Source organism: Arvicanthis niloticus, chromosome 1 (genome assembly GCF_011762505.2).
Source record: "Arvicanthis niloticus isolate mArvNil1 chromosome 1, mArvNil1.pat.X, whole genome shotgun sequence".
Taxonomy (NCBI): domain Eukaryota; kingdom Metazoa; phylum Chordata; class Mammalia; order Rodentia; family Muridae; genus Arvicanthis; species Arvicanthis niloticus.
Window position 1 is genome coordinate 7,291,292 of NC_047658.1, and position 27,113 is coordinate 7,318,404.

At 50.1% G+C, this 27,113-nt stretch overlaps 2 protein-coding genes across 5 annotated transcripts; both read left to right on the forward strand.

Annotated features, from left to right (window-relative positions):
• Positions 1-3,137: 3,137 nt before the first annotated feature.
• On the forward strand, positions 3,138-16,186 carry Hnrnpl (heterogeneous nuclear ribonucleoprotein L). 4 transcript variants are annotated; one of them, XM_034496042.2, is made up of 13 exons: positions 3,143-3,237; positions 7,350-7,468; positions 7,882-8,119; positions 8,234-8,319; positions 9,267-9,363; positions 9,448-9,520; positions 12,624-12,695; positions 12,807-13,087; positions 14,099-14,220; positions 14,501-14,702; positions 15,198-15,255; positions 15,371-15,466; positions 15,823-16,186. In XM_034496042.2, exons 3-13 carry the CDS (start codon positions 7,895-7,897, stop codon positions 15,879-15,881), a joined length of 1,371 nt encoding a protein of 456 aa, XP_034351933.1. In that variant the 5' UTR covers positions 3,143-3,237; positions 7,350-7,468; positions 7,882-7,894; the 3' UTR covers positions 15,882-16,186. The 4 variants fall into 4 exon arrangements, with proteins under 4 accessions (XP_034351940.1, XP_034351933.1, XP_034351924.1 ...); XM_034496033.2 differs by lacking the exon at positions 3,143-3,237 and adding an exon at positions 5,162-5,473; XM_034496049.2 differs by having other exon boundaries at positions 3,138-3,237; positions 12,624-13,087.
• Positions 16,187-19,464: 3,278 nt separating this feature from the next.
• On the forward strand, positions 19,465-25,418 carry Ech1 (enoyl-CoA hydratase 1). The gene is made up of 10 exons (XM_034486595.2): positions 19,465-19,626; positions 20,146-20,350; positions 20,458-20,546; positions 22,833-22,957; positions 23,040-23,088; positions 23,262-23,326; positions 24,389-24,459; positions 24,548-24,619; positions 24,870-25,020; positions 25,160-25,418. The coding sequence occupies exons 1-10, from the start codon at positions 19,506-19,508 to the stop codon at positions 25,262-25,264; spliced, it is 1,053 nt and encodes a 350-aa protein (XP_034342486.1). The 5' UTR covers positions 19,465-19,505; the 3' UTR covers positions 25,265-25,418.
• The last annotated feature ends 1,695 nt before the right edge of the window (positions 25,419-27,113 follow it).

Sequence of the window (27,113 nt, forward strand, 5' to 3'; positions counted from 1 at the left end):
GAGAGAGGCAGAGAGGCAGAGAGAGAGGCAGAGAGGCAGAGAGGCAGATGTGGGGAACCGACAGAAGACGGCTATCATCCTTGCAGCCATCTTGAGCCATATACCCTGATAAGAGACTTGGTTACATTAGCCTACATCAGCTGAGCACACTCTGAGACCATCTTGCTTTAGATACTCAGGATTTTCCCTTGGGTGTGTGAGACTTAAAGCTGTGATTTAGACTTAAGGGCGTGACTTAGAGATCAGATTTAGAGACAAGACCTAAGGGCATGGGTTAAAGGCGTGACCTAAAGGCGTGGCTTAGAAGTGAGACATATAAAAGGCGAGAGGCAGACAGAAGAGTTCAGTACAACTTGGAGGAAGAACTTGGAAGCAGTAGTAGGCACTTGAGACTTGGAAAGAGTACAACTTGGAACTAGGAATTAGGTTAGAGAGTACAACTTGCAGTTATTATTAGGTATTAGGCACTTGGCACTTGGAAGAAGTAACTTGGAACTTGGAGGCACTAGGGACTAGGAACTAAGGACTAGGAACTCAAGACGTGGGACTTGGACTAGGAAGAGAGACTGAAGAATAAACGGGACTGAATCACACTCTGTCTGGTCTCCATTCTTTGAGTTTGTCCTCAGTGTCTCTCTCTCTCTCTCTCTCTCTCTCTCGCTGAACCCCGATCTGCAGACTGGAGCAGCTTGGGGCAGTGCAGGCTCTAACAATTTAGCCCCCAAGGCTTTGGCAGTGCGGGTCCAACATTGACAGAGCAGTCTGAGACATTTTGGCCCCCAAATGTGGGCTAGAGCAGCTCTCAACATTTTTGACACCCAACTTGGGGTAGCTCAGGCCGCAATATTTTTGGCTCCCAACATGGGGTAGTACAGTTCTCAACAGGCAGAGAGGCAGAGAGGCAGAGAGGTGGCAGAGAGGCAAAGAAGCAGAGAAGAGAGGAAGAGGCAGGCAGATGTCTGTGAGCTTCAGGCTAGCCTCATCTACATAGACCCTGTCTCAAACAAACCAAACCAAACAAAAAAGAACCCTGGCTGCTGTCCCAGAGGACACAGATTGGATATCCAGCACCCACCATGAAGGCTCACAAGCATCTGTAACTCCATTCCAAGGGGTGTATTTAATATATATATATATATATATATATATATATATATATATATATATATATATTACATTACACTTGCCTCTACTTCCTGAGTGCTGAGAATAAAGCAGTGCACTACCATGCCTCACTCAGCTAAGGCTATATAATGAGGCTTTGTCTTACATAAATATAACAAAAAATAACGGGGAAGACACATACACTTGAGAGCAAGGTGAAATCTGTTTGGCCTGTTGTGCCCCATGACTGTGAGAAGAAAAAAAAAATGTATATATAATTTTATATGTAATGGGTGGTGTTTTGCCTGCATGAATGTCTGTGCATGGTATGTATGCCTGGTGCTAGAGGGAGGAGGCCAGAAGAGTGTGTAGAATCCCCTGGAATTGGAGTCACCATGTAGGTATTGGGAGTTGAACCCGAATCTTCTGGGAAAGCAGCCAGTGGATGATCTGAGCTGCTACGCCACCTCTTTCCAGTCTGTAAATATTGACTTGTTCACTGTGGTGCTGTCACTGTCCTGTACGTGGTAGGCTCAAGCTCTGCCACTGAGCTGTGCTTCCCAGCTTTTCACTGGAGGATTCCAGAAAGCTGACTATGGCCCTGGCCCTGGAAAGGGGTTCTGATTTATTACATTTATGTATTACTGGGTGTGTATGTGTGAGGGTGGAGTGGGGGTGCCATGGTACATGTGTTGCAGTCAGGGGACAGCTTGTGGAGTCGGTTCTCTCCTTCCATTATTACTGGGTTCTGAGGATTGTAATCAAGACACCAGGCTCAAGGCTTGTGGCCTAAGCAGCTTTACTTCTGTCTGTCTGGTCTCTCTGGCTGTATTACTTTGATTTTCTTTTTCTGTTTTTGTTTCTCGAGAAGACAGGCTAGTCCCCAATTCATTGGGTGTAGCAGATGACCTCATATTCAGTTCTCCCAGAACTGAGAAGTGAGGTGTGGTGGTGGCACCCCTGAATTTCTGTCGAGGAGGCAGAGTTTAAAGGTTAGACTAGATCAAGTCTTGGCTTCATTAGATGAGCAGCTGGCTTTGTCCTTGTACCACTAGGGAAGATTAGCCAATTTAGCAGGCCAAGAGCGAGGAGGCGCATCTCATAACCCTTTCTGTCCCGGTGTGGTCCCAGCATTCAAGGGGGAATCCGTGGCTCTCTAGGTACCAGTCTCCTGGCCTGCTTTCATTACTTCTTTCCTCGGCTGTAACCTTGAGAATAAAAACAGGGAGTTTCTGTAACAGGGCAGTTGTTGCCCACATCCGGTTTCTCTCAGGGAGTATACATAATTAAAACTGTGAGGAGGCTTCCAGACTAAAATGGCTAAGAGGTGTCATTGGAGTCAAAAGGAGCAAAGACAGAACGAGACTGGAGAGAGAGTTGGCTCAGCCTTTAAAAATTAAGCACTTGTTGCTTCTGAAGAGGGGCAAGGGCAGGGTCGGGAGGGCTTCTAATCCCAGCAACCTACATGTCCGCTCACAACCACCGGGTAACTCCAGTCCCTGACGATGGATGGATCGGACCCTCTTCTGAACTCGGCAGGCAGAGAATCAGCAGATTTGGGTAGGTGTGGGTTTACAGGAGCTGTTAGATCAGATGACCTGCGTGTGGTCTAGATATGTAGCCCCAAACTGTCCTTAAACCCAAAACTCCCTGCCTCAGCTGCATAGCTGAACCTGGGGGTGGGCTATAGCCCCTGGGCTTAACCACGGTTCTCCAGCGTTCTGATAGACACACACACATCACCCTGCATCAGTTTCCATGTCACTTAGCAGCTGTGGCATCCTAGGTCCTCTGAGCCTGCTTACCCAAGCTGTACAATCATGTCTACATTTCTCTCTCAAACACTCGGCAAATGGGGAAAACTGCCACGTAAACCCGCAAGCAACTGGAGGACTTATTTTCCTGGCTAGGGTGGAAAGCGGGACGACGGGGAACAAGAACACGGAGCTCGAAAAAGCACAGCCGCTCATGTTCTTCCCATTCCGTTCCAGACTCGGTATCTTCCTCGGTCCCCCCTTTCCCCCAGTGAAAAGAGGTCGTGGTCCCTTTAAGGTCCGCCCCTCCCTTCCCCAAAACTTCCCAGTGTCTGCTCTTTTCGATCCCGGACGGCCGGCCAAGCTCGCCGCCGAGCTGGTAGGGGACAGGGCCAAGGGGTCGGGGAGGGGCGTGGGGGGTGGGGGGATCAGCGGAACGCGCGTCGCCGCGCCGGAGGGAGGGCGGGGGCCAGGCTGCGGGAGCAGCGGGCACGGGCACCAGTAGCTACCCCGGGCGTGCAGAGTCTGCGAGTCGCTTGCACCGTACAGGGTCTAGCCTCGTGCGGACAGCGCGCCCGAGTGAGGGGCGTCGGGCCGGCGTGGGGGAGGAGAGGAGACCTCCCGCTCCCCTCCCCCACCACCGCCTCTGACGTCGACGCGGGACCCCGCCCTTCTGCGGGAGCGGCCCGCCCCCCGCCCCGCGCGTCACCTGCTGCGCTGCGGCGGCGTACCCCGTTTGGAGTGTGAGTCTGGTGAAATGGGTGGAGGTCGGTTGATATCATCAGTCTCCACCGCTTCCAAACTTTTTAAATTAGGAGAACCCCTGTGTAGCCCAGAGTAGCCCCGAACTCAAGGCCATCCTGACTGACTCCAGAGCGCTGGAATTACAGGCCTGCGACCACCACGCCATGCTCAAAACTTCTCCCAACACACGGGGTTTCGTTCTCTGAGCCTTTACAAACATTTCAAACTTATATCCCCGGATATCCGTTTTGGGAATGACCTGGTGGAAAGGTGCCACGGCACGTTTTGGGACGGCCTGTGAATCTCAAGACGTGTGTGTGTGTGTGTGTGTGTGTGTGTGTGTGTGTGGTGGGGGTAGAAGCGAGAGGGGAGGGCGCGGGTAGAGATGCGCCTTGTCTGTGCTAGGCAAGCGCTCTATTGCCGAGCTACGTCCCAGAATCTGTTTGACTTCCTAGTGTCCCCATATAGCCTCTGGACGAGACCGTGGTCAGGATCCTCGGTCAGTACGTTCCCTGCCCGCCTGCTCCCCGGCGGCCCTCGGAGAGAGACCAATCACTTCAGGGAAGTCTCCAAGGAGTGAGTCTAGGCCGCAAAGCACTCTCCAGGACGCAGGCTGCTCAGTTGCCACGTGCGAACCGAGTTGAACTATAAAGATCTACCACCGTGACTGAATTTAGAGTGAAATGACGGTGCCTGTCAGGGTCCTAAGTCAGATGGCAATGAGTGCTTTATTAGTGAGAAGTGTTCAGATTTGGAGATTCTTTTAAAAGAAAACTCCCCCACCCCCACCCCCGCTTAGGATAGGGTAGAGGTGAAACAAACGTTCTACTGGGCTATAGCTGCTGCAAACTGCTGCCTTGGTCTACATTTCCGGAGCTTGCAAACAACAGGCACACGGAAGATCGTCCGGGTAGTCCAGTAGTCGCATCCCTTAGAGTCAGCTCTTCTACAGAGGCCCCCAAAAGTACAGTAGCGCATGCGCCCTCACGGGGGCCCGTTCCTAGATTGTGCCAGAGAGCGCCTACGGCTCTCCTTTTTCACCAATCAGAAGCTATCAGCAATCCTATACCATCTGGCAAAAGGGTATTCTTTGCACTCTCCATTGACCAATCGAGTGGTGACGTAGGAGACGGGCACCTGCGGGAACCATTGTAGGAACACAGAAGGGAAGGCCTTTCTTGTATCCCAGCGGAGTGGCGCGGGAAGATGGTCGTTGTGACTGGGAGACTCAAGGATTTCAGAGTGACCGACCAGCTAGAAAACCAATGAAAGCGGGAAGGAGGCGGAGCTTCGGAGGCCCACTTCCATTTGCTGTCTGTGGGAAGGCGGAGCGATCCCCCAAATTTGGCCTATTAAATCAGAGTTTATTTTAAGGAGGTGGGGCCTGACGGAATGACTGGCAGGAAGGATTCACCAATAAGGAGTGCGATTGGCGAACGGGGACGATCTTTCCAATGGAACGGCATGCGTTGCATCCAATAGGAATGAAGCGTGATGAAACTTCCCCTCCCCCCAAGATAGGGCCAGTGGCTCCCCCTATCGGGTGGGGGCGGCGATTGACGGGCGTGTCCCTCCCCCAATGAGAGGCGGGGGGAGGCGGGTTCTGCGCCGCCATGTCGCGGAGGCTGCTGCCCCGGGCGGAGAAGCGGCGTCGGCGGCTCGAGCAGAGGCAGCAGCCGGACGAGCAGCTGAGGCGGGCGGGAGCGATGGTGAAGATGGCGGCGGCGGGCGGCGGAGGCGGCGGTGGTCGCTATTACGGCGGCGGCAACGAGGGAGGCCGAGCGCCTAAACGGCTGAAGACTGAAAACGCCGGCGACCAGCACGGAGGCGGCGGCGGCGGAGGATCCGGGGCGGCGGGCGGCGGCGGCGGGGTGAGGCTGGGGCTTTAGACTCCCGGAAGGAAGGGGAAATTTCTTACTTTAAAGCTATTTATTTTTTACGGGGGAATCTCTGCGCACGCGCTGCAGCCCTCGCGCTTTTTGGTGAGTGGGGGAGGGGCAGGCGTTGGGCAAACGGCGGGGTTTGCGCGAGGACAGGCGCCTGCGCGTGCGCGCAATCCTAAGCGGGGCTTGAGGGGGCGGAGGAAGCGGCTGGCTCTGCAGGCACCGCACTGCGCAGGCGCCGCGGGCAGGCATGTGGGGGGCCCAGGCACGCGGCCGGGCCGTTTTTCCCCCCTTCTCCTTTATCGTTTTTTTTTTTTTTTTTTTCCCTGTGTCCCTATGCGCAAGCGCGTTTCTTCAACCACATCTAGTGAACGGGAAGCGGGTGGGCGGTGGCCTTACCCGGTCGCCCCGTCGTAATCTTAATCACGGTTGCATCCATGTAGAAGTTCACTTAATGAAATTACAACGCCCAGACCAAACTGTTTGACTTCTTTTGCTGTGTGCGTAAAACGGAATACGGTTTGTGAAGGGCAGATATAACTGGGAATTGAGACAAGATTGGAAATTATCACTCGATTTGCCTAGGGCTCCAGGACTGGGGCATTTATAAACTAAAATATATTATGGTCCTGTGGCCATGCACGGAGGCTTTCGGCCTATTTAGTCTTCTGAATGTCACAGTTGTAATTTCTGGCTTAGAATGCGGTCTGCAGTTCCTTTTAAAAGTTTTATTAAAGTCCTCCCTGTGGGCTTGGTGTCACGGGTCTTTAATCTCTTGAGTTTGAGGCCAGCCTCATCTGCATAGTTAATTCCAGGCCAGACAAGGCTATGTAGTGAGGAACTCTTCTAAAAAGCCAAACAGTGCCCTCGTGTTTAGGCTGCTTCTCCCTGTTGTTAAGATGTTAGATTTTTTTTTCGAGTATTTGGAAGACATTTTAGCTTTAGTTGGGTCTGGTGAGTTAACTGCCAAGCTAGAGGGCTGGAGCCCATGAGGTAGAAGGAGAGAACAGACTCCCAAAAGGTGTTCTCTGAACATCTCATGGTCTGTGTAGTGTGCCTTACCCTCATCGCCAATAATTGAAGATAGATACCTCGTGGGTGATGATGGTTCTCTGAGATGGGGAATTTACAAAGCAGGAAAGACACTTGGGTAAATTAGGTTGAGTTTCTCTCTCCAGTGACAAACAGAGCTAGGATTTAGAACTCAAGGCTGTGGAAGACAAACCTCAGCTGGAAATGACCAGGAAGGGTGTGCCTTGTGTGGTTAACTAGTAACCCACTCATGTTCATAGGTTTCTGCCCAGTGATCTTTATACAGGAGCATGGACCCGGAGTCTAGGACAGATGGAGGAGGGAGTTCCCCCAGAGCCCTAGGACCTTTGCGTGCATATGAAGCTCCAGCCGAAGAGCAGGAGCTGTGGCACATCTTACAGGCTGGAGGAAGACCTTGGCCTAGACAGTATAAGAGAGGAAGGGCATATTGTCCTGGAAGCCATGTGTCGTGAAGCACTTGGTGTTTTGCCCTGACTGGACCTGAAGGTGACTTGTGGTTACAGTCATGCTTCATTAAATGACCACAGCTTGCCTAGCCAGAGAAAACGGAAGCCAGAGCACATGCAGACTGCACTCTTAAGCTGGTGGAGCTCTTCCTGTGGGTGTGGTCCCTTTCCCAGCCACTCTTCCTGTTGGTCTTTGATTCAGAGATGGATTCCAGGAAGAGTGTCAGATGGGACACTGGATCTTCCTACATTTAGCCTTCTTATCACTAAGCCTTGAGGGTGGCAGATGGCCACCCACTCGAGGATTTTGGTGATCAGGTGGCTGGGTATTGGGGGCCTTCTCACTATGTGACCTTCTTTTTCAGGAGAACTACGATGACCCCCACAAAACCCCTGCCTCCCCAGTTGTTCACATCAGGGGCCTGATTGACGGGGTGGTAGAGGCTGATCTTGTGGAAGCCCTGCAAGAATTTGGACCCATCAGGTACTTCTTGATGCCAGGGTCAGAGCCCCTTAGCGTCCCTGAGTATCTCTGCTGTCTTGCTCTGAGCAGAGCTGGTCCCAGGGTCTGTGGCTGTGTCCTGTGACTTGTCCATTTCTACCCCAGCCCCGTGGTTCTCGTCAGAGCACTTTTACTCTCCTAGTGATCTCTGGCTGTTTGACCAGACAGACCAGGTGCTTGCTATGAAGAAATGTAGTAAAACTGTCCTAGATACCTTCTCCCACAAAGTTGCCCAGGCAGTGATCGATTAGCATTGCTCAGCCTGTCAGTCTCTTCTGATACAGAAGAGGGGCCAGGAGGGGTGGCTTGGAGTGTTGGGGGTCAGGGGCTCAGAAGAGCAAAAGTTGACTGGTTCCCATCTCCCAAGAGGACTGAAGCCTGCCTTCTCTCTGCAGCTATGTGGTGGTGATGCCAAAGAAGAGGCAGGCACTGGTAGAATTTGAAGACGTGCTGGGAGCTTGTAATGCGGTAAACTACGCCGCAGACAACCAGATCTACATTGCTGGTCACCCTGCTTTTGTCAATTACTCTACCAGCCAGAAGATCTCTCGCCCCGGGGACTCTGATGACTCCCGGAGCGTCAACAGTGTGCTTCTGTTTACCATCCTGAACCCCATCTACTCCATAACCACGGTATGTGCTGAAGGTGTTCCTATAGGCTGCTCTGAGATCTTGTTTCCCCTCTTGTCCCAATTCCATCCTCAAGCCAGCCAAGGCCCCTTATCTTGTCTGTTTTTGCTTTTATAGGATGTTCTTTACACTATCTGTAATCCTTGTGGCCCTGTTCAGAGAATTGTCATTTTCCGGAAGAATGGAGTCCAGGCTATGGTGGAATATCCTTTTCTGGGAAACTGGTGTTCTTTGTTTTCTTGGAGCTTAGCAGAGAGAATTCACACCACATACCTTCATAGAGACAATTATGTACGAGACTATACAGGGAGCCTCACACTGCCAGTCTTAGAAAACCAGGCTGAGCCGGGCGGTGGTGGCGCACGCCTTTAATCCCAGCACTTGGGAGGCAGAGGCAGGCGGATTTCTGAGTTCGAGGCCAGCCTGGTCTACAGAGTCAGGACAGCCAGGGCTACACAGAGAAACCCTGTCTCGAAAAACCAAAAAAAGAAAAGCAGGCTGTGTGCCAGGCGGTGGTGGCATGCCTTTAATCCCAGCACTTGGGAGGCAGAGGCAGGCAGATTTGTGAGTTCCAGGACAGCCAAGGCTACACAGAGAAACCCTGTCTCGAAAAAACAAAACAAAACAAAAAAAAAGAAGAAAGAGAAAAGCAGGCTGTGAAGCTTATGTAACAGGTGATCAGCATGTATTCTAATGGGCTGCTACTGTTTGTGTAGTGTGTGCACCCTCATGAGAATTGAGCCAGTGCTTCATGCAGCCGTACAAGTCCATTCTGGGCTTAGATAAGGAGGAGAAATCAGAAGACTCCAGAATGATGAGAAAGGGAGTGAGTTTTGATAAAGATGGCTTGCCAGGGCCTCCTTGACCAAGTTGCAGTGAAAAGCCATCTTTAAAAACGGGCAGGGTGTAGGTTTCAGCTACGACAGAATGGAATGGCATGAGATAATGTGTTGCTCTCTGTGGAAGCTCAGGTGAGGGTGCAGATCACAGTGAATTCCAGTCAGTGACTGCTTCCTGGGGGCAGTTCCTGATGACTGGCCATAGCTTTTGCCTGAGGCTGCAGGTGGTACTGTGTGTGGTCCTTGTTTTCTTGGGCAGTGTAGTAATTCTTTCCCGAGCTCCACAGTGCTGCTTCCTTAAGTCCCCTCACGTTTGACTCTGTGCAGAGTGCCCAGCGCGCCAAGGCCTCGCTCAATGGGGCTGACATCTACTCCGGCTGCTGCACTCTGAAGATTGAGTACGCAAAGGTAGGGCTAGGAAGTGGCTACCCTGGGCTGAGTACTTGGTGAGAGAAGGCACGGCCAGGTTCCGACTTTGTCTTGTCTTTGCAGCCTACGCGTTTAAATGTATTCAAGAATGATCAAGATACTTGGGACTACACAAACCCCAACCTCAGTGGACAAGGTAATCCTGACGGCTACTTTGTTCTAAATACACCGCCTTGCCTCTTCACTCGACTAGTGCACTTGATAGACCCAGGCTCAGGGTTATGTAATGCCATTGGGCTCCCTGTGGACATGGGAGGGCTGAGGCTGGGGCTTGGGAAGGGTGGGAACAGTTCATCGCTGAGGAGGAGGCTGGCAAGAAGGGCAGAAATGGGTAGCAGCTCCAAATGATTTTGCCACCTTCGTTCTAGAGCCTGGTTAGGGTTGCTGGAATCTCCATTCCCTGGAAGATGAGAACAAGTCCCTCTCGATCTCCATTGTCAAAGGGGGACTGAAGTGGGGGTGTCAGCAAGAAGGGGTGAGCTCTGCTAGGGTTCTGAAGCACAGCCTTCAAACAAGCAGACCTTGTAGAGGTCAGACACTTGGGATAAGTTGAGGGCAGGCATGACAGATCTCCTTTGTAGAGGGGACTCAGCATCTCTTCGGGGTCCACATGCACAACCCCCTTTCTAATGTTGTCAAGAATGGTTTGCCTTTGGTAAACGGGTGAAGGATTATCTATGAGAAACAGCGTCACCCCATGAAAATCAGCAAGATTGACCATCTCTTGGTCTGATAACGTCGGACTAGTTCTTGGGCTGTGGGAGGAGGCTTGATGGCTGACATTGAGGAGGCTCTGGGAGGCCAAAGACTCACCCTACACTTGTAGGTGGGCCTGTCTTGCTTGCTTTGCAGCTAAGAACCAGTGGGCAGGGTGGGCTAGACTCTCCCAAGGACCCTCAGAATTGCCCTCTGGGCTTGGCTGCTCCCACCAAAGGTCAGAGGCAAATTATGACCAAATGAATGTACCAAAGCGGGCAATGGCATTACATGACTGCTGACAGAAACATGGCAACCAACCATTTCTTCTCCAAGGAACACAAATAGAAGATGTGCAGACCGGCAGGGGCTAGTAGCAGGGGCTGGCTGTGCATTGGTTTTGATGCCTCTCAGCTTGGGCTGATGAGGTAACCTGGAGTTAGGGCGGTGCTTGGCCACCCCCTCTGGAACCACACTTCAGCGGCTCTGCCTCTGCACATTGCTCACCAACACACAGGGCACAAAACCACTAGTTCTTCCTGGAGAACAGAACATGCAGCCTCCACCACGTTCCCAGAAACAGCTGCAGATTGAGCTCACTACATCAAGAACACAACACCGCGCTCCAAGGAACAGCTACAAGCACAGAGACAGAGGCAGACAGAGACAAAGAAAGAGACGCAACATGGCAGCAGACACTGCTTTTTTATTAAACATTAAAAAAGTCAAAATCCAAGCAAACTTGAACCCAAGAATGTACACAGAAGTAGGAAACACAGCACAGAGCTCGCCCAGCCAGCCAGCGGTGCTCTTTTCGGAGAACGATTCGATTCATAGACTGAAGTAGATTCCATGGGCCTCCAAGACAATAGGATCCTCTCTCCATTCCTCGCCATGCGGGTTTTGTTTTTTAAGTCCTTTGGTTTGGGGAGGGCCTTCTTTTTTTCTTTTGTATTTTGATTTTTTTTTTTCTGCAGTCATCGGCTGCCAACACAGTCTGCACCAACTGGAGATCAGAAATAAAAATTAAACCACAACAACAAAAAATCAGAAAACCAAACAGACCTAAAATCAAAACAGCTCAGAGGCACACAGTTACCTGCTGGTGGGTAACCGGGCACGCTACCAAGGCCAAATCGCGAGCATAGTGGGGCCACTGGCACACTTCATACCAGGAGACACGCACATGGAGCGCTACACAGCCAGAAGCACCGCACTGCAGCACACAATGTGAGGAGGTGACAACACGGAGGGACACTACCCACTTCATACACCTTTATTTCCACTTTCTGGTATCTTCTGAGGACAGAACATCTGTGAGCCAATTGTGATTTAATCAGAACATTGACTTTTAAAACGGTTCTTTAAAGAGAAATGTAACGGATGTATGCGGTGACTTGTATTTATGACTGTAAAACCATGTGATGCAGGGTCGCAGTGTATGTTTGATGGGACGCCATCTTTCAGAACTGTGCTAACTCACTGTTGAAGCGTCCAATGGTAAGAGAAAAATACAGATTTGTTTTTTTGTGACAAATGGACATTGTACTCTGTACTTCTGCTGTAAGTAGCCCTTTTCCATCTTTGTGTAATGACTTGAAAAACAAACTCAGGCAGGGTGGCAGGAAAGGGCAGTGGTTTCACGCTCTGGGTCTTGGTGCCACTCAGACCTGGGCTGAGGTCCTGGCTCAGCCACTGATTTGCAAGTGTCCTAACGCTCAGTGAGAGCAACTGCTCTAATGTCTTATCTGTAAAGTGGGCTAAGAGATGAGTACCTACCTCATAGGGTTGTTGTGAGGAACTCAGGTTGTGACTGACGTCTGTAAAGTGCTTATCAGTGTCTGCCACTTAAGCGCTGAACTAACGGTTAATTAAGAGCTGCAGCTGGGGCCGGAGGGGGCTCTGCGCCATCGTTGGGTCTGAGACCGTTGATGCCTTGTATCTACCTAACTGCTCCTTCAGACTGATTGTGCTCTTGCCCTGCTTGTCAGCTCCTACAGTCCCCTCGGGCTGGATGGGATGTGGAGGGAGGGTGGCTGGGCCCCGGGTTAATGAAGGCTCCTGGAGTGGATCCTTGAGCTCCAGTAGAGGCATTGTAGGCTCCTCACCTCACTTCTGTCCATCTTGGGTTAGTTAATTTGGTTGTTACCCTTAATCATTCTCCCTTCATTGGGAATTATTTCATAAAGCTGCTCTTCTTTCCCCTTCATACGTAATACACTCTCTAGATGGCCTGGGAGCTGGGCTGTTCCTGCCTGTTCCTACTGTTAAGCCATAACACGAGAGTACAAGGGATCTCAAAATCCTTGGCCAAGGAGAGCAGCTGGTCTGTGCGGACAGGGGAGGGACAGTGGATCCCAGCTGTGAGACCTGGGCTTCATGCCCCATCCCTGCATCTTAGGAAGGAGGCCTTAGCAGCCCTTGGAAGGAAAGAGTTGGTAGCCATGCTCACAGAGCGCAGTGGCCTTGAGATTGGCCTCTGTAGTCAGGAGTCCGGGGATTCTTTCTTGAGTTCTATTCCTAACTCTGTTTTCAATCTACAGGTGACCCTGGCAGTAACCCCAACAAACGCCAGCGGCAGCCCCCTCTCCTGGGAGATCATCCCGCAGAATATGGTGAGGGCAGGGGGTTCCCCTCCGTGGACTCCCGTGGCTCATGTGCCCCTGCCCGTCGTCCGCCGCGAAAATTCTCACCCGTCCTCCCTCTCTTTCCTTCCCACCCCCCAGGAGGGCCCCATGGTGGGTACCACAGCCATTACCATGATGAGGGCTACGGGCCCCCCCCACCTCACTACGAAGGGAGAAGGATGGGCCCACCTGTGGGGGGTCACCGCCGGGGCCCAAGTCGCTATGGCCCCCAGTATGGTCATCCCCCACCCCCTCCCCCACCACCCGACTATGGCCCCCACGCTGACAGCCCTGTGCTCATGGTCTATGGCTTGGATCAATCTAAGATGAACTGTGATCGAGTCTTCAATGTCTTCTGCTTGTATGGCAATGTGGAGAAGGTGAGCTTTCTTTCCTTGAAGAACTGAAGGAGGCCCCATGCCTCAGATGGAGGGGAGCAGAGGGGAAGGAACCAGTGAGGTGCATCCTGTGTAGTGATATTTGCTGTAGCACAGACAGCCCGCTTCTTCCTGAGAACTTCAATATTTGTAGTCTGAGTTACCCATGTTAAAGGAGTCAAGTGCCTTAAGTGTTGAGACATGCTACTGAACAGTAAGTCCTAAGAATATAGGTGGTAAAGACTGGATACTTCAGGTAATCTGGCAGTTCAAGACCGTTCTGTATTCTCTGCTGGAAAGTTGACTTGACCTGGCTAGTGATATCTTGGCTTATAAACAAACTAGTATGGTCTCGAGTTCATCCAAGCATGTGTGCCTGGGCTTGGTTCACCTAATAAGAGTTAATAGTAGCCTGATGTCATGACGCACACCTTAACACTCGGGAGCCTGGGCTACAAAGTGAGACCTTCTCTCAGAGAACACAGTAAAGCTGTGTTTGGAACAGGAGCGTTAGTGCACTGTCTATAGTGGTTGGTTTTTACCTGCTGTATTACAGCGGAAAGGCAGGACAGGTTAAATACTTTATGTGGAAGCATGACTTACCTAGTTGGCCTGGCTTCTCAGCCTCTGTCAGTGTGTGCTGTGGTGCTCGCTATGCTTGGGTCTCAGAGGTAGAAGACTTGGGAGGCCCAGGAGTCCTTCCTCAGCACTTTTATTGATATTGTGAAAGAATATATAATGTGTAATAGCAAAATACAGGTGGCTAGTATCCTCATTGTGCGTAGTTGGCTTTATGCAGCAGTTGTCCAGTGAGAGAGAGACTGCCTGGGCTCCACTGCCCCTTTGGATTGAGCTCATTGCATGGGCCAGGCCTACCTTAGTGTTGGTTCTGATCCCCATTCACGTGTGAGGGAATGAAAGTCTAGAACCAGAGCAGGAGTTAGCTTGTAGCTTTCAGGGTAGAGGACCCTGGCAGCTAGATACTGGTGCTAAATCACACCATTTCTCCCTAAGGTGAAATTTATGAAAAGCAAGCCGGGGGCCGCCATGGTGGAGATGGCTGATGGCTATGCTGTGGACCGAGCCATTACTCACCTCAACAACAACTTCATGTTCGGGCAGAAGATGAATGTCTGGTAGGTACTGTCATCACAGGCAAGGATAGGTTTGAGGGAAAAGATGGACAGAGGTGTGGTTTAAGTTGTGACGTAGGCAGTAATGGCGGTGTGGGGATAGGAACCACGCTCTGCTTCCTGTGACGCCTTGGGAGAAAGGGGGCTTCACCTCACCGTAGCTTCACAGTAGTGTGCGTGCTAAAGCACCCAGCAGTGTCAGAAAGGCGTGAGGCCAGCTGAGTCTGTGTGGCCAGCCCTAGAGGACAGTTGAGCATATAACAAAGACTTCCTTTTCCCTCAGTGTCTCCAAGCAACCAGCCATTATGCCCGGTCAGTCATACGGGCTAGAAGATGGATCCTGCAGTTACAAAGACTTCAGCGAGTCAAGGAACAATCGGTTCTCCACTCCAGAGCAGGCAGCTAAGAACCGCATCCAGCACCCGAGCAATGTACTGCACTTCTTCAATGCTCCTCTGGAGGTGACTGAGGAGAACTTCTTTGAGGTGGGTGTTGTGGAACTAATCTCTCATGACATTGTCTTGAGTTGGGTTCATTTGGGACAGAGCAAAAACAAAACAAGATAGATTGTCCTATTCGTGGTAGGTAAGAGCAGAGGCATGCTGTCGCTGTCCCTGTCCCAGTGTAGAGCTCTCCACGCTTTCACATCGTGGCCAGGCAGTCATGACTGGTTGCCACAAGCCTGGTGGTAAGAGTGGAGTCAAGGTTTCTGGGTGCATAGGTAACACCAGAAGGTGATGCTTTGGAACCTGGCCAGAGGGAACAAGAGGAGCCCATGGGTGTTGGCCAGCAATTCAACAACGCCCATCTAATGTCATACGTGGGGTGTCCAGGGTTGGGGTTTTAGGAGCAGTGTGCTTGTGCTGTGTTTCTCTGTGAATCCCGGCTGGTAGGGTACATTACTCAACGAGATCACAGTTGTCTGGTCTGCTTGAAGTCTTCTGTGTCATTTCTGAATTCTTTTACTCTCTCTGTACCAGATCTGCGATGAGCTGGGAGTGAAGCGGCCAACCTCTGTGAAAGTATTTTCAGGCAAAAGTGAGTCGTGGCCCCACTTTGTTCCCCAGCCCTCTGCAGCTGTCGGTGCTTGCTGGGAGGAGACTTACCTTCTGTGGCCCTGCCTAACCCCTCTGCTGGCTCTTGTTTCATTCAGGCGAGCGTAGCTCCTCTGGGCTGCTGGAGTGGGACTCCAAGAGTGACGCCCTGGAGACCTTGGGCTTCCTGAACCATTACCAGATGAAAAACCCAAGTGAGTGTCTGTGTGTCCTGCAGAGTCTCCCTGGTGGCTTGATGGCTTGTCTGGCTGCATGCCAAAGCCATCTTTCTACCCTCAAGATAGGACCCTAGGGATTGCCTTTGTCGCAGACACAGGCATATGGGACTCGGTCACCAGGAGAGCAGTCTGATGACATTCTCCTGGGAGGCCAGCCAGGCTGACAGGTTCCACCCACCTGACAGCTTGGGAGTAGCTCCAGCTTACCCTGGGTGGTGACGAACTAGATCCCTGTCATTGACCTGTAGAGGAGGGGGTGTGGGTACAGATTGGGGTGACTAGTCAGGGAGCTCCAAAGGGTTCCAACCTGACATCTGTCCTCTTGTTTGCAGATGGCCCGTACCCATACACTCTGAAGTTGTGCTTCTCCACCGCACAGCACGCCTCCTAAATAGATCATGGGAATGAAGAGTCCATCCAAGCAGGAACATGTTTCTTTCCTTTATGCTGTTGGTTTTCTTTGGTTTTGTTTTGATTTATTTTTGCAGTTCTTTTTTCCTTTTAAATGCTAGGTCAGTAGAGGCTTAACCACAACAGAAATGCTGGAACTCTGGAGGGGGGGAGGGGAACTGGTATCTCCCAAGATTAACCTTCACTTTTTAAAATGACTGTATGTGTGATTTTTTTTTCCTGTTCATACATTTGTGCTGCCCATGTATCTTGGCACATTTCAATAAAATTGTTTGGAAAATAAAACTATTTGCTGGGGCTCCAAGGGTGGGGTGTCTGCTTTGCTCTTTCCCACTTAGCATTCTGAAGAGTGGTGGGCCCAGCCTTGATAGGAACAGGATGGCCAATAAATGGGAATTAAAGTCCAGTGGCATTCTTGAAGGGCACTGCCCAAGCCAGTAGTAATTGAAAAGGCAGTGATAGCGCAGTAGGAAAGGTGCTGACTTCCTGAGTTCAACCCTGTTCTTCAGGTAGTCCTGATGGTATGCATCCTATCAGATGCATAAGCTCATGCAGGTATGTGGGTACAGTTAAGTGGACCAGCAGTGGTAATGCACACCTGCATTCAGGAGAACTGAGTTTCAGGACTGTGAAACAAGTGGAGCAGTACTGTTGTGAAGTAGGGATGGGTGGCTTGAGGCTCATCTCTGCAGCACGATTATGCTGTGTGACAAAATAGTTGTCAAACTACAGGAAAACTCAGTGGCTTTGTGGGAAATGCCGTGTGTGTGTGTGTGTGTGTGTGTGTGTGTGTGTGTGTGTGTGTAAGAGAGAGAGGAGTAAGAGGAAATGGTTGGAGAGGTGTTTTCTCTGCACTTGTAGAGGGCCTGAGTTCCATTCCAGGTTACCAGGCTCACGAGCAACAAGCATCTACAGTGGGATCTGATGCCCTCTTCTGGCTGCAGGCATGCATGGAGATACATTAAGTATCTTAAACTAGGAAGAACGAATTCTGACACTGTTCTGTATGACAAATGACAACTGCTTGTGTAGAAAATCATTGTTGGTGTGTTGTTTACTTAACCTGGTCCTGAATATAATTTCCAGGTCTTGCCAACTCACTGATGTTCATCCCGGGGCAAAGTTTATAGTGGGGTTGAAGGATGCAAACTGCTAAGTACAGGGTGGGGATAGTCCTGGGCTTTAAGATGGAAACCTCCAAAGAAGACTTCAGTAGAAGCAAGGCCTACAACGAGCATAGATTACAAAATGATGTCCTGGCCGGGCGGTGGTGGCGCACGCCTTTAATCCCAGCACTTGGGAGGCAGAGGCAGGCGGATTTCTGAGTTCGAGGCCAGCCTGGTCTACAGAGTGAGTTCCAGGACAGCCAGGGCTACATAGAGAAACCCTGTCTCAAAACAAAACAAAACATGATGTCCTGGAGGGAGGAGGCCACTCAAGTGACAGTGGTGACAATGTCCTGGAGAACCTGAGAGGCATTTCAGCATCTGGAGTTTTATCTCCTATCTAATTCTTTTTCTGTTGGCAATTTGACCAATAGATGTGTATGCTCCATGTATAGCATCCACGATTATTTTCTTATACCAGTTGAATGATGCACATCTTACCGAATAAAATGACATGACCACTCCAAGGTATGGTTGAGGTTTTGTAGCTAGGAGGGAGGGTACAGCCAGGGGCGTCTGGAAGGGTCCAGAGCAGGCAGAGAAAGTAATAGACTGAAGAGGCCCAGTAGCGGGTCACAGGAAGGGGGTGGATCAATAGAAGAGGGCAGAAGGCATACATGGCCAAAATGGCAGGGTTACACAGGAACACTGGGGGGACGCTCAGGAGCTGGAGTTTAGGGTAGGGGGCAGGGTGAGAAGAGTTGAGCCACACTGATGAAGAGTGAGCCAGCAGGTGCTTTGGTTTGCTAATAGCAGGACAGTTAGCAGGTTGTCCCAGTGATTCTTTTGGACCTAACACTCCAGCCTTTCCAATAAGAGGCTACAATCACCTCCCTAAACTATTAGCTGAAATTAGGGTGTCCTTCCTGCTCACATTTTGGTATCTGCATAGGAGTTTCAGTTTTCCAATGAATAGAGGATAAAACATTACTCCTGATATCTGTCTCTTGGGGAAAAAAAAACCTGCCCTGCCAATCTCAGCTGTAAGTCTGGGTAGCAGACATCCTCTATTGTCCCGATAGCCCAGAGGCCCAGAGACATCTGTTCACCCTCTTGGTAAGCCTCTCCCTACGGAGCACACTTAGATGGTATTTTATACTCCTGGGTAATGCTTTCTCAGGCTTTTTTTTTTTTTTTTTTTTTTTTATGTCTGTTTTTAAAATATAGCCTTTTGCCAGGTGGTGGTGGTGGCACATGCCTTTAATACCAGCACTGGGAAGGCAGTAGTAGACAGATCTCTATAAAATCAAGGCCAGCCTGGTTTGCAGAGTTCCATGATAGTCAGAGCTGGTTTGCTAATAGCAGGACAGTTAGCAGGTTGTCCCAGTGATTCTTTTGGACCTAACACTCCAGCCTTTCCAATAAGAGGCTACAATCACCTCCCTAAACTATTAGCTGAAATTAGGGTGTCCTTCCTGCTCACATTTTGGTATCTGCATAGGAGTTCCAGATAGACAGAAACCCTGTTCCAGATAGACAGAAACCCTGTCTAAAAACAAACAGAACATATTTTATTTTTATTTTTTTTTTAAAGACAGGATCTCTCTGTATAGTTCCAGAACTTGCTATGTGGTGAACTCACAAAGATCTGCCACTTGCCTCTGCTAGGATTAAGGGTATGAGGCACCACATACCCCTTCTCAGGAGACAGAAGTTCCAGGCCAGCCCGGGGTTTTATAGAGACTTTACATTAAAAAGGGAGAAGGGGCCGGGTGGTGGTGGCGCACGCCTTTAATCCCAGCACTTGGGAGGCAGAGGCAGGCGAATTTCTGAGTTTGAGGCCAGCCTGGTCTACAGAGTGAGTTCCAGGACAGCCCGGGCTACACAGAGAAACCCTGTCTCGAAAAACCAAAAAAAAAAAAAAAAAAAAAAAAAAAAAAAGGGGAGAAGGGGCTAGGGATATGTTCGGTGTTCATAAGTGTTTGCCTATGCCGCCTCAGTCCCCTCTTACCACAAAACAAAGGAGCATGGGTGTTAGAGCCATCTACTCCTGCCTACGCACTTCTAAATGTCCAGTAATCTTGAATCAGTAACTTCCCTGGTCCAGGAGCCAACTTCTTAAGTACCTCCTTCTGGAGGTAAGGGAATAAAAACTGCTTAATTCTGGTCTGTATCCTAGCAACTTTTTTGTTACCATATCCTGGCAAGAACTGTAGATTGCTAAACTGCTGCCCTTATGTCCTTGACTATTTCAGTTGTCTGCATTTTTGTTGTTACAGTCCAGCGTTGTGATGAACTTTATAGACAATTTTCCAACAGCACTGTGAAGTATTTTCTCAGGCCTGCTTCCCACTGGGCCAAAGGTTTAAAGCAACGTCCTAAGCACATGAGACATGAGGGAGTGCTATTTTCGTTCGCCCTTAGTAAAGATGGCGAACTAGGTAAGGCCTCGCTGTTCAAGGGCGGTGGCTGCGGTGGCTTCGTTGCCCTTGACCAACATGGCGAACATTTGTGCCCGCCCCCTGTTTTTCTTCGGCTGTAGGTCGCACAGCTCCAGCGCTACCGAGGTGTCTACCACGATGATAGTTTCCAGCAAACTCCGCGGCCTGCTGATGCAGCGTGAGTTACCCCTTAATCCGTGAGGCCTCGTTGTTGTGTCGTCTTGTTATGCCGAGATGAGAAGGGAAGTCTGCCCGGGTCACTTTAAACTCAGGAGTCTCAGTGTAGTTTAATGAAATTATAATTTTTTAGGTCTGTCTTCCAACTTGAATTCTTTGTCTCCAAGCTTGGGTCATCTCCACAAACAATGGAGGGTCTAACGTAGTCTCAAACTGAAACCACTCATAAGCAACACCCTAGTCCTTTTTGGTTTGGTTTGGTTTGGTTTTGGTTTTAGTTTTTCGAGATAGGCATTCTGGAACTCTCTCTGCAGACCAAGCTGGCCTCAAACTCAGATCGGACTGCCTCTGCTTCCCAAGTGCTGGGATAAAAGCCACCTCCTGGCTTGCATACCCTAATCTTAAAAGCCGTCTGATCATGCCAGTGTCTCTAAGGAGCTTTTTGTGATAGTTATTAGCATATTCTGTTAAAGTGTCCCCATTCTAGGCTCTCTAAGGCTTTTTCTTTTCTCTCCCGCAGAGCTGAGAGGTACCAGCCAGCTGTACTTCAACATCAGCCTTAGATCTCTGAGCGCCTCTGCACATGAGGCCTCCAAAAGAACCCCCGGGGAAGTCTCAGACCACAACTATGAGTCTATTTTAGTAACGTCTGCCCAGAAGCATGTTCTCCATGTACAGCTAAACCGGCCAGAGAAGAGGAATGCCATGAACAGGGCTTTCTGGAGGTCTGGCCTGCAAACCCACAAGCCTATCTGCTCTAGGAGGCAGAGGTGGGCAGGGACAGAGGCTTCCCGCTCCCAGATATAACCCTTTACTTCTTGTGCCTCTGCAGGGAGTTGGTGGAATGCTTCCAGAAGATATCCAAAGACTCCGACTGTCGGGCCGTTGTAGTCTCTGGTGCAGGAAAGATGTTCACTTCAGGTACCGTCTCTTCCTGCTGGCGCCCCTCCCCTTGGTGGTACAAAGATGCGATGCTTTTTTTTTTTTTTTTTTCTCGAGACAGGGTTTCTCTGTGTAGCCTTGGCTATCTTGGAACTCGAGCTGTAGACCAGGCTGGCCTCGAACTGAGAGGTCTGTGTGCCTCTGCCTCCCCAGCACTGGGGTTAAATGCTTGTGTCACCACTGCCCAGCTTTTTTTTTTTTTTTTTTTTTTTTTTTAGTCTAATTTAAAACATTCACATGTGTGTGTACTCAGTAGTGGCACAAAGCCCAGAATCCCCTCCCCACCACAAATTCAAATATAGAAATTAGCTCAACGGAACCTGACAGGATCCTGAAGTTGCATTACCATGGTGGATCTGTAACCTTGAATGAGACTCTGAACCTCTCAGAGCCTAATGGCTGTCAGCCAAGTGAGCTACATGCACACAGAGCTGGCTTCTGCCTATACCCCCACACGTGGAAGTTACCCCACTGCCCTTTCTCCTCTTTGACCCCTGACCCCTTCTTCATTTATTAGCATGGCTTGTTTCCTGAATCTCTGTTCTGCTTTGAAACCCACCCATTGATTTAAAAAAAATTTTTTTTTATGTGCACTGGTGTTTTATGTGCCTGTGTCAGATCCCTTGGAACTGGAGTTATAAACAGTTGTGTCTGTGAGTGATGGAAATTGAACCCGGATCATCTGGAAGAGCAACTGGCGCTCTTAACCCCTGAGCCATCTTTCCAGCCCCACCCAGTGATTTTTTAACTCAGGTGTTTTGTCTGCAGTCTTCAGATTTCTAGTTGGTTCTTTGTGATGAGGCCTCAGTGTAGACCAGGCTGTCCCAGGCTGTCCTTGGCTTTCTAGATCCTCCTGCCTTGACCTGCTATCAGCCGACCTCTTGTTTCTTCTTTTTTTGTTTTATATTTTTGCACATGGGTGTGAGTACATTTGCATGTGCATGCACATGGATGAAGGCACCAGCCTAAGGTTGATGTCTCCTGTCTTTCTTTTTTCTTTCTTTTTTTTGGTTTTTGTTTGTTTGTTTGTTTGTTTGTTAGTTTTTTGTTTTTTGAGACAGGGTTTCTCTGTGTAGCCTTGGCTGTCCTGGAACTCACTCTGTAGACCAGGCTGGCCTCGAACTCAGAAATCCGCCTGCCTCTGCCTCCCAAGTGCTGGGATTAAAGGCATGCGCCACCACCACCCGGCTTTTCTTTCTTTTTTAATAATTTATTTATTTTTATGTATGTTGATGAGTTGACTACATGGATGTCTATGTGAGGGTGTCAGATCCCCTGAAACTGGAGTTACAGACACTTATGAGCTGCTATGTGGGTGCTGGAATTTGAACCCAGATCCCTGAAAGAGCAGACAGTGCTCTTAACTGCTGAGCCATCTTGTTAGCCTTGGGATTGTGTTATTATTATTTATTATTATTATTATTATTATTATTATTATTATTATTATTATTAGTGGTTTTTCAAGCCTAGGTTTCTCTGTGTAGCCCTAGCTGTCCTGGAACTTGTTCTGTAGACCAGGTGGCTGCAAACACACAGACATTCACCTGCCTTTGCCTCCTGAGTGCTGGGATTAAAGGCTTGGAACACCAAGCTGGGCTTTCTGTTTTTTTTTTTTGTTTTTTGTTTTTTGGTTTTTTTTTTTTTTTTTTACACACTGAAGATGAACCTCAATGTGTTATTTGAATACAGGGCTTCTGCATTCTAGGCAAGTGCCACCACAGGCCCTCAGTGATGAATTCTAGCTAAGTGCTTCACCACTGAGCCACACTGCTAGCTCTTCAGTCGTGAATTCTAAGCAAACAGAGCCGTGCCCTCCACCCCACTTGGTGAATTCTAGGCAAGTGTTCAGTCACGGCTACAAACTAGCCAAGACTTACATTTATTCTGCATGGGTTGGGAGACAGGGACTCACAGGCGCCCCCTAGCTAAGTGTGGGACTAGCTTACCATTGATGGAGAATGTCGGATTAAAAAAGTCTATATAGCTGGTCTTGGGAATGCCAACATTCCCAGCCTTGCAGAAGCTAAGGCTGGAGACCCTGTAGATTGAGGTGAGCCTGGGCTGCACAGAGAAACCTTGTCTTAAGCAAAACAATATATATATTTGGTGCCTGACAGGAAATCCCTGATCCCCCTAGACCTCCGTGAGTTTCTTTCTTTGCTGTGGTGATGTTCTTTTGGACGTGCAGCTCCTGGGTTCTGAGCCCTGGCTGGGTTTGTGAGTGGGGCCGTGGAACTCCGTTGCCTCTCATCCCCTTCTCACCAGGCATTGACCTCATGGACATGGCGTCAGACCTCCTGCAGCCCTCAGGAGATGATGCGGCCCGCATAGCCTGGTACCTCCGTGACCTCATCAGCCAATACCAGAAGACCTTCACTGCCATTGAGAAGGTGACTCTTAGAGCTGGGTGGCATCCCCTCTGCCAACCCCTCCTCTGCCAGCTTTGACAACAACTCTCCTTCTCCTTTCTAGTGCCCTAAGCCAGTGATTGCTGCCATTCACGGAGGCTGCATTGGCGGAGGTAAGTCTGTAGCCAGTGGCCACCACTTGGGTGCCAACTTGTGATGAGGCTGCCACCCTCCCCACTCCTGCCAGTGGCTCAGCTCAGCTGGTGCTAATTAGACTTGGTCCCATGTTTTGGGAGGACAGATTGGTTCCTGTCATTATTTATGGTCCCTGGCCTTTTCCTCCCAGGTGTGGATCTCATTTCTGCCTGTGACATCCGCTACTGCACCCAGGATGCTTTCTTCCAGGTCAAGGTGAGACACCTCCTGAGCTCTTGCCTTCTGGAAGCCCTCTAGTGATAGGCCACCTCAGGTCAGGGTGCGACAGAGGCAGTGCGGGCCTAGGCCGCTGGTTCTGAAGGCTTCCTGGAAGGAAGTTCGTCAGAACCAAATACCTCCAGATCAAGGCAGACACGGAGAAGCACAGCTTGTAGTCTCAGTACCCAAGAAGCTAAGACTGCCGGGCTACTGTGCGAGGGGTGAGCATTATGATTTTTTTAAAAATATATTTATTCACCACTGTTCTCTTCAGACACACCAGAAGAGGGCATCAGACCTCATTACAGATGGTTGTGAGCCACCATGTGGTTGCTGGGAATTTAACTCGGGACCTCTGGAAGAGCAGCCGGTGCTCTTAACCCCTGAGCCGTCTCTCCAGCCCAAGCGTTATGATGTTTTTCCTTTCACTGTGGCAAAATACTTGGAAAAGCAACTTATCAGAGAAGGGGTTTATTGTAGCCCAGGGTTCAAGGTCCAGTCCATCATGGGGAGGGAGTGTGTGGAGTCAAGGCAGCAGGACCTTGAAGCACCTGGTCACATCACTCTGCAGTCAGAAGAGATCAGTGAAGGCTGCTACTCCACCCTCTCTATCCCACCCACATAGGAGCATCAGTGAATGCAGACAGAGGCTGGTCTCTAGATACTGTTAGGTGTGTAAGCTCTAGCCGCCACACAGCCCAACCCGAGCTACATAGTAAGAGCGGGTCAGAAAGGTGGGCATGAGGGAGAAAAAGCTCTGAGCTGCCTCTGCCCAGCACCAAAAGGGGGATGTAGGCTCATTTATACAGGATGCCATCATGGGCACTCCCATAAACCAGCTCGTGGTTGGAACAGAGAGACAGAGCTGGGACTGCTGCCAGCTGTGCTGGAGAGGGTCCGGGGTGGAATGGCACCCAGGGTTCTGGAAAAGGCCTTGTGAGCGAGCTAGAGGACCCGGTGGCCAGCGTGTCTTGAGGTTGAGCTGGAGGGTGGGGAAGCCCCGGCAAGGTGTGACACCTCAAGTTTGCATGGGAAGCACTGATAAGTGTTCCTCTCTAGGAGGTGGACGTGGGCCTGGCTGCTGATGTAGGAACACTACAGCGACTGCCCAAGGTCATCGGGAACCAGAGGTGAGAGGGGTAACCGGGGAGGAGGGGTCAGCCCAGCCCCTCCCAGCCCCAGGATGACAGGGTCTTCTGATCTCTCCCCATTCTGTAGCCTGGTCAACGAGCTAACCTTCACTGCCCGCAAGATGATGGCTGACGAGGCCCTGGTCAGTGGGCTGGTCAGGTAGGGCCCCGATTGGCTGGCTGATGGCAGAGAAGTACACAGGGCCATCCAGGCCAAGTTGGGGCTCTATAGTCCCCTGTATCCTCACTCCAGAGACCAGATGGCCCTTGCGGGAGTACCTGTTTCTTCCTCTGAGCCCCATGGTGTGGTTGAGCCCTTTGGTTGGGGTTTCCCATTTTCTCTGGGAGGCTACCTGGTCATCCATAGGGCAGGGGGAGGGTGTCCCCCTCACCTAATCCTTCCCTGGCAGCCGCGTGTTCCCAGATAAGGACGTCATGCTGAATGCAGCCTTTGCCCTGGCGGCCGATATTTCCAGCAAGAGCCCTGTGGCTGTGCAGGGGTCAAAAATTAACCTAATCTACTCCCGAGACCATTCTGTGGACGAGAGCCTTGACTACATGGTAAGGCCCTGCCTACACCAATTATGGCCCACCCTGGTCCAGTGTGATCGGCTGTTGGCGTGCAGAAAGGGGAGAATCTGCGCATGCGTGCATCTCCTCTGATTGGTGCCTTCTGGCCTTTCCCACACCCTTGATCCAGGCCACCTGGAACATGAGCATGCTGCAGACCCAGGACATTATCAAGTCAGTCCAGGCAGCCATGGAGAAGAAGGACCCAAAAAGCATCACCTTCTCCAAGCTCTGAGTGCCTTCCCCATCCTGAGAGATGAAGACTCCCTGGAGCCAGGCTGGTCCCCTAGGTGCCGCCTCCCATGTGGTCTCCCAGTGTATAACTTTATAACTTAGTTCTTCAGTTCCCGGGGCCTTATCTTCACTGTGAACAATAAAGTTTGAATACAGCCTAGTGTCTTTACTGCAGTGGGCGGGGGCTCAGAAGCACTGGCTCCAGGGACAGCAGCTGGGAAGGCGGGGAGGCGTGCAAATCTGACTGGGCCAAGAGGAAGTGTGTAAGGAACGCAACTGGCCGAAGGCTGAAAGGGACACCTGTTCCCTGTGCCTGTCCTTGTGTGAGCTGTGTCACCGCACAGCACAGTAGGACGGTGGAATTGGGCTGATTTCATTGCTACCAATCTTGAGTCGATCAGTTCATTTCTTCCTTTCTTTTTTCTTTCCTTACAAGAGCAGTAAGTGCCCGTGACCCCTTTGCCATCGCTACAGCCCTTTGTAGATATGCTGAGTTTTCTTACTTATTAGTGTGTGTGCATTTGGGAGGAAGTTGGTTCTTTTTCCACCACATGGTTCCTTGGGTTGAACTTGGTGACAAGTGTCTTCTTTACCTGTGAAGCCACCTAGCTCCTCCTCCCCAACTCCCTTATAATTTTATTTTATTTTTAGGTACAGTCTCATGTAGACGAGTCTGGCCTGGACCTCACTGTGTAGCTGAAAATGACCCTGGACTCCTATTTACAAATGTGCAGCACCACATCTGGCCAGTTGCTTTTTTTTTCCCCCTGTGTGTTTGTTTTCTTATCCATGACTGATCTGAATTTATGCTTGGAATGAATATAAGAGGTCAAACATTTACTTAGTGTTTTCTGTATGTCGAATAATGAGTCCTGTGATGGGCACTTATTAACTTGGTGAGCCACTTGCTCCCCACGTCCTTACACTGGTGGGGCCCGATCCTGGGGCCCCACACAGGCCAGGCAGGTGATCCCCTCTGAGATCTAGCCCAGCCTGATGTTTACTTTTTATTTCTATTTTGATTGCACTTTGGGTTTTTGTCTGAGTGTCTGCATGTGTGCCTCAACTTTTGGTGGTATTTCTCAAGACCCCTCAACCATGTCTGGTTTTTTAAATCTTATTTTATGGATGGATATTTTAACCTGTAGTGTATGCAGCACATGTGTGCATCGCCCACAGGGGTCAGAAAAGGCTGTTGGGTCTAAAGTTACAGTTGGTTGTGAGCCACCATGTAAGTCTGGGAATTCAACCCAGTCTTTTAGAAGGGCTTTTTTTTTTTTTTAAAGATTATTTATTTATTTATTTATTTATGTGTATGTAAGTACAGTGTTGCTCTCTTCAGACACACCAGAAGAGGGCATCAGATCCCATTACAGATGGTTGAGCCACCATGTGGTTGCTGGGAATTGAACTCGGACCTCTGGAAGAGCAGTCAGTGCTCTTAACCACTAAGCCATGTCTCCAGTTCCCCCACGCCCCCTGCCCCTTTTAGAAGGGCTCTTAACTGCTCAGCCACCTCTCCGGCCCTGCCTTTTATTTTAGATTTTTTTTTAGTCAGGGTTTTTCTGTGTAGCTCTGGTTGTCCTGGAATTCACTCTGTAGGCCAGATCTCAAATTCACAGAGATCTGCCTGCCTCTGCCTCCCAAGCGTTGAGATTAAAGGCACGTGCCACCATTATCTGGCATGAGAATTCTTTTTCTTTTTTCTTTTTTTTTTTTTTTTAAAGATTTATTTATTTTATGTATATGAGTACACTGTAGCTGTCCTCAGACACACCAGAAGAGGGCATCAGATCTCATTATGGATGGTTGTGAGCTACCATGTGGTTGCTGGGAATTGAACTCAGGAC

What these genes read in the sequence shown, in the direction of transcription:
- Hnrnpl (XM_034496024.2), top strand. Translation starts at nt 5,216, where the DNA reads ATGTCGCGGAGGCTGCTGCCCCGGGCGGAGAAGCGGCGTCGGCGGCTC. An exon ending in GGAGTCCAGGCTATGGTGGA is followed by an intron (nt 8,320 to 9,266) that starts ATATCCTTTTCT and finishes AAGTCCCCTCAC; the next exon opens with GTTTGACTCTGTGCAGAGTG. An exon ending in TGTATGGCAATGTGGAGAAG is followed by an intron (nt 13,088 to 14,098) that starts GTGAGCTTTCTT and finishes TTTCTCCCTAAG; the next exon opens with GTGAAATTTATGAAAAGCAA.
- Ech1 (XM_034486595.2), top strand. Translation starts at nt 19,506, where the DNA reads ATGGCGAACATTTGTGCCCGCCCCCTGTTTTTCTTCGGCTGTAGGTCG. An exon ending in CCTTCACTGCCATTGAGAAG is followed by an intron (nt 22,958 to 23,039) that starts GTGACTCTTAGA and finishes TCTCCTTTCTAG; the next exon opens with TGCCCTAAGCCAGTGATTGC. An exon ending in CGGAGGCTGCATTGGCGGAG is followed by an intron (nt 23,089 to 23,261) that starts GTAAGTCTGTAG and finishes TTTTCCTCCCAG; the next exon opens with GTGTGGATCTCATTTCTGCC.